The sequence below is a fragment of the Plasmodium reichenowi genome, assembly GCF_001601855.1.
Source record: "Plasmodium reichenowi strain SY57 chromosome Unknown, whole genome shotgun sequence".
NCBI classification, from domain to species: Eukaryota; Apicomplexa; class Aconoidasida; order Haemosporida; family Plasmodiidae; genus Plasmodium; species Plasmodium reichenowi.
The window spans coordinates 1-300 of NW_017962282.1; the positions used below are offsets into that span (position 1 = coordinate 1).

A 300-nucleotide genomic window follows, 5' to 3' on the forward strand; every position below is an offset into this window, starting at 1 on the left:
TAATGAATTAGATAAAAAGAAATATGGAAATGTTCAAAAAACTGATAAGAAAATATTTAGTTTTATAGAAAATAAATTAGATATTTTAAATAATTCAAAATCTAATAAAAGATGGAAGAGTTATGGAACTCCAGATAATATAGATAAAAATATGTCTTTAATAAATAAATATAATAATAAAGAAACGTTTAACAACAATTATCAATCATTTTTATCTACAAGTTCATTAATAAAGCAAAATAGATATGTTCCTATTAACGCTGTACGTGTGTCTAGGATATTAAGTTTCCTGGATTCTAA

At 21.0% G+C, this 300-nt stretch overlaps 1 protein-coding gene across 1 annotated transcript; it reads left to right on the forward strand.

Moving 5' to 3' along the window:
- On the forward strand, positions 1 to 300 carry PRSY57_0010500A (erythrocyte binding antigen-175; the record flags this gene model as incomplete). Its single annotated transcript, XM_020114190.1, has 1 exon — positions 1 to 300. A coding segment is annotated over one exon (300 nt), but the record flags the coding sequence as incomplete, so codon positions are not given.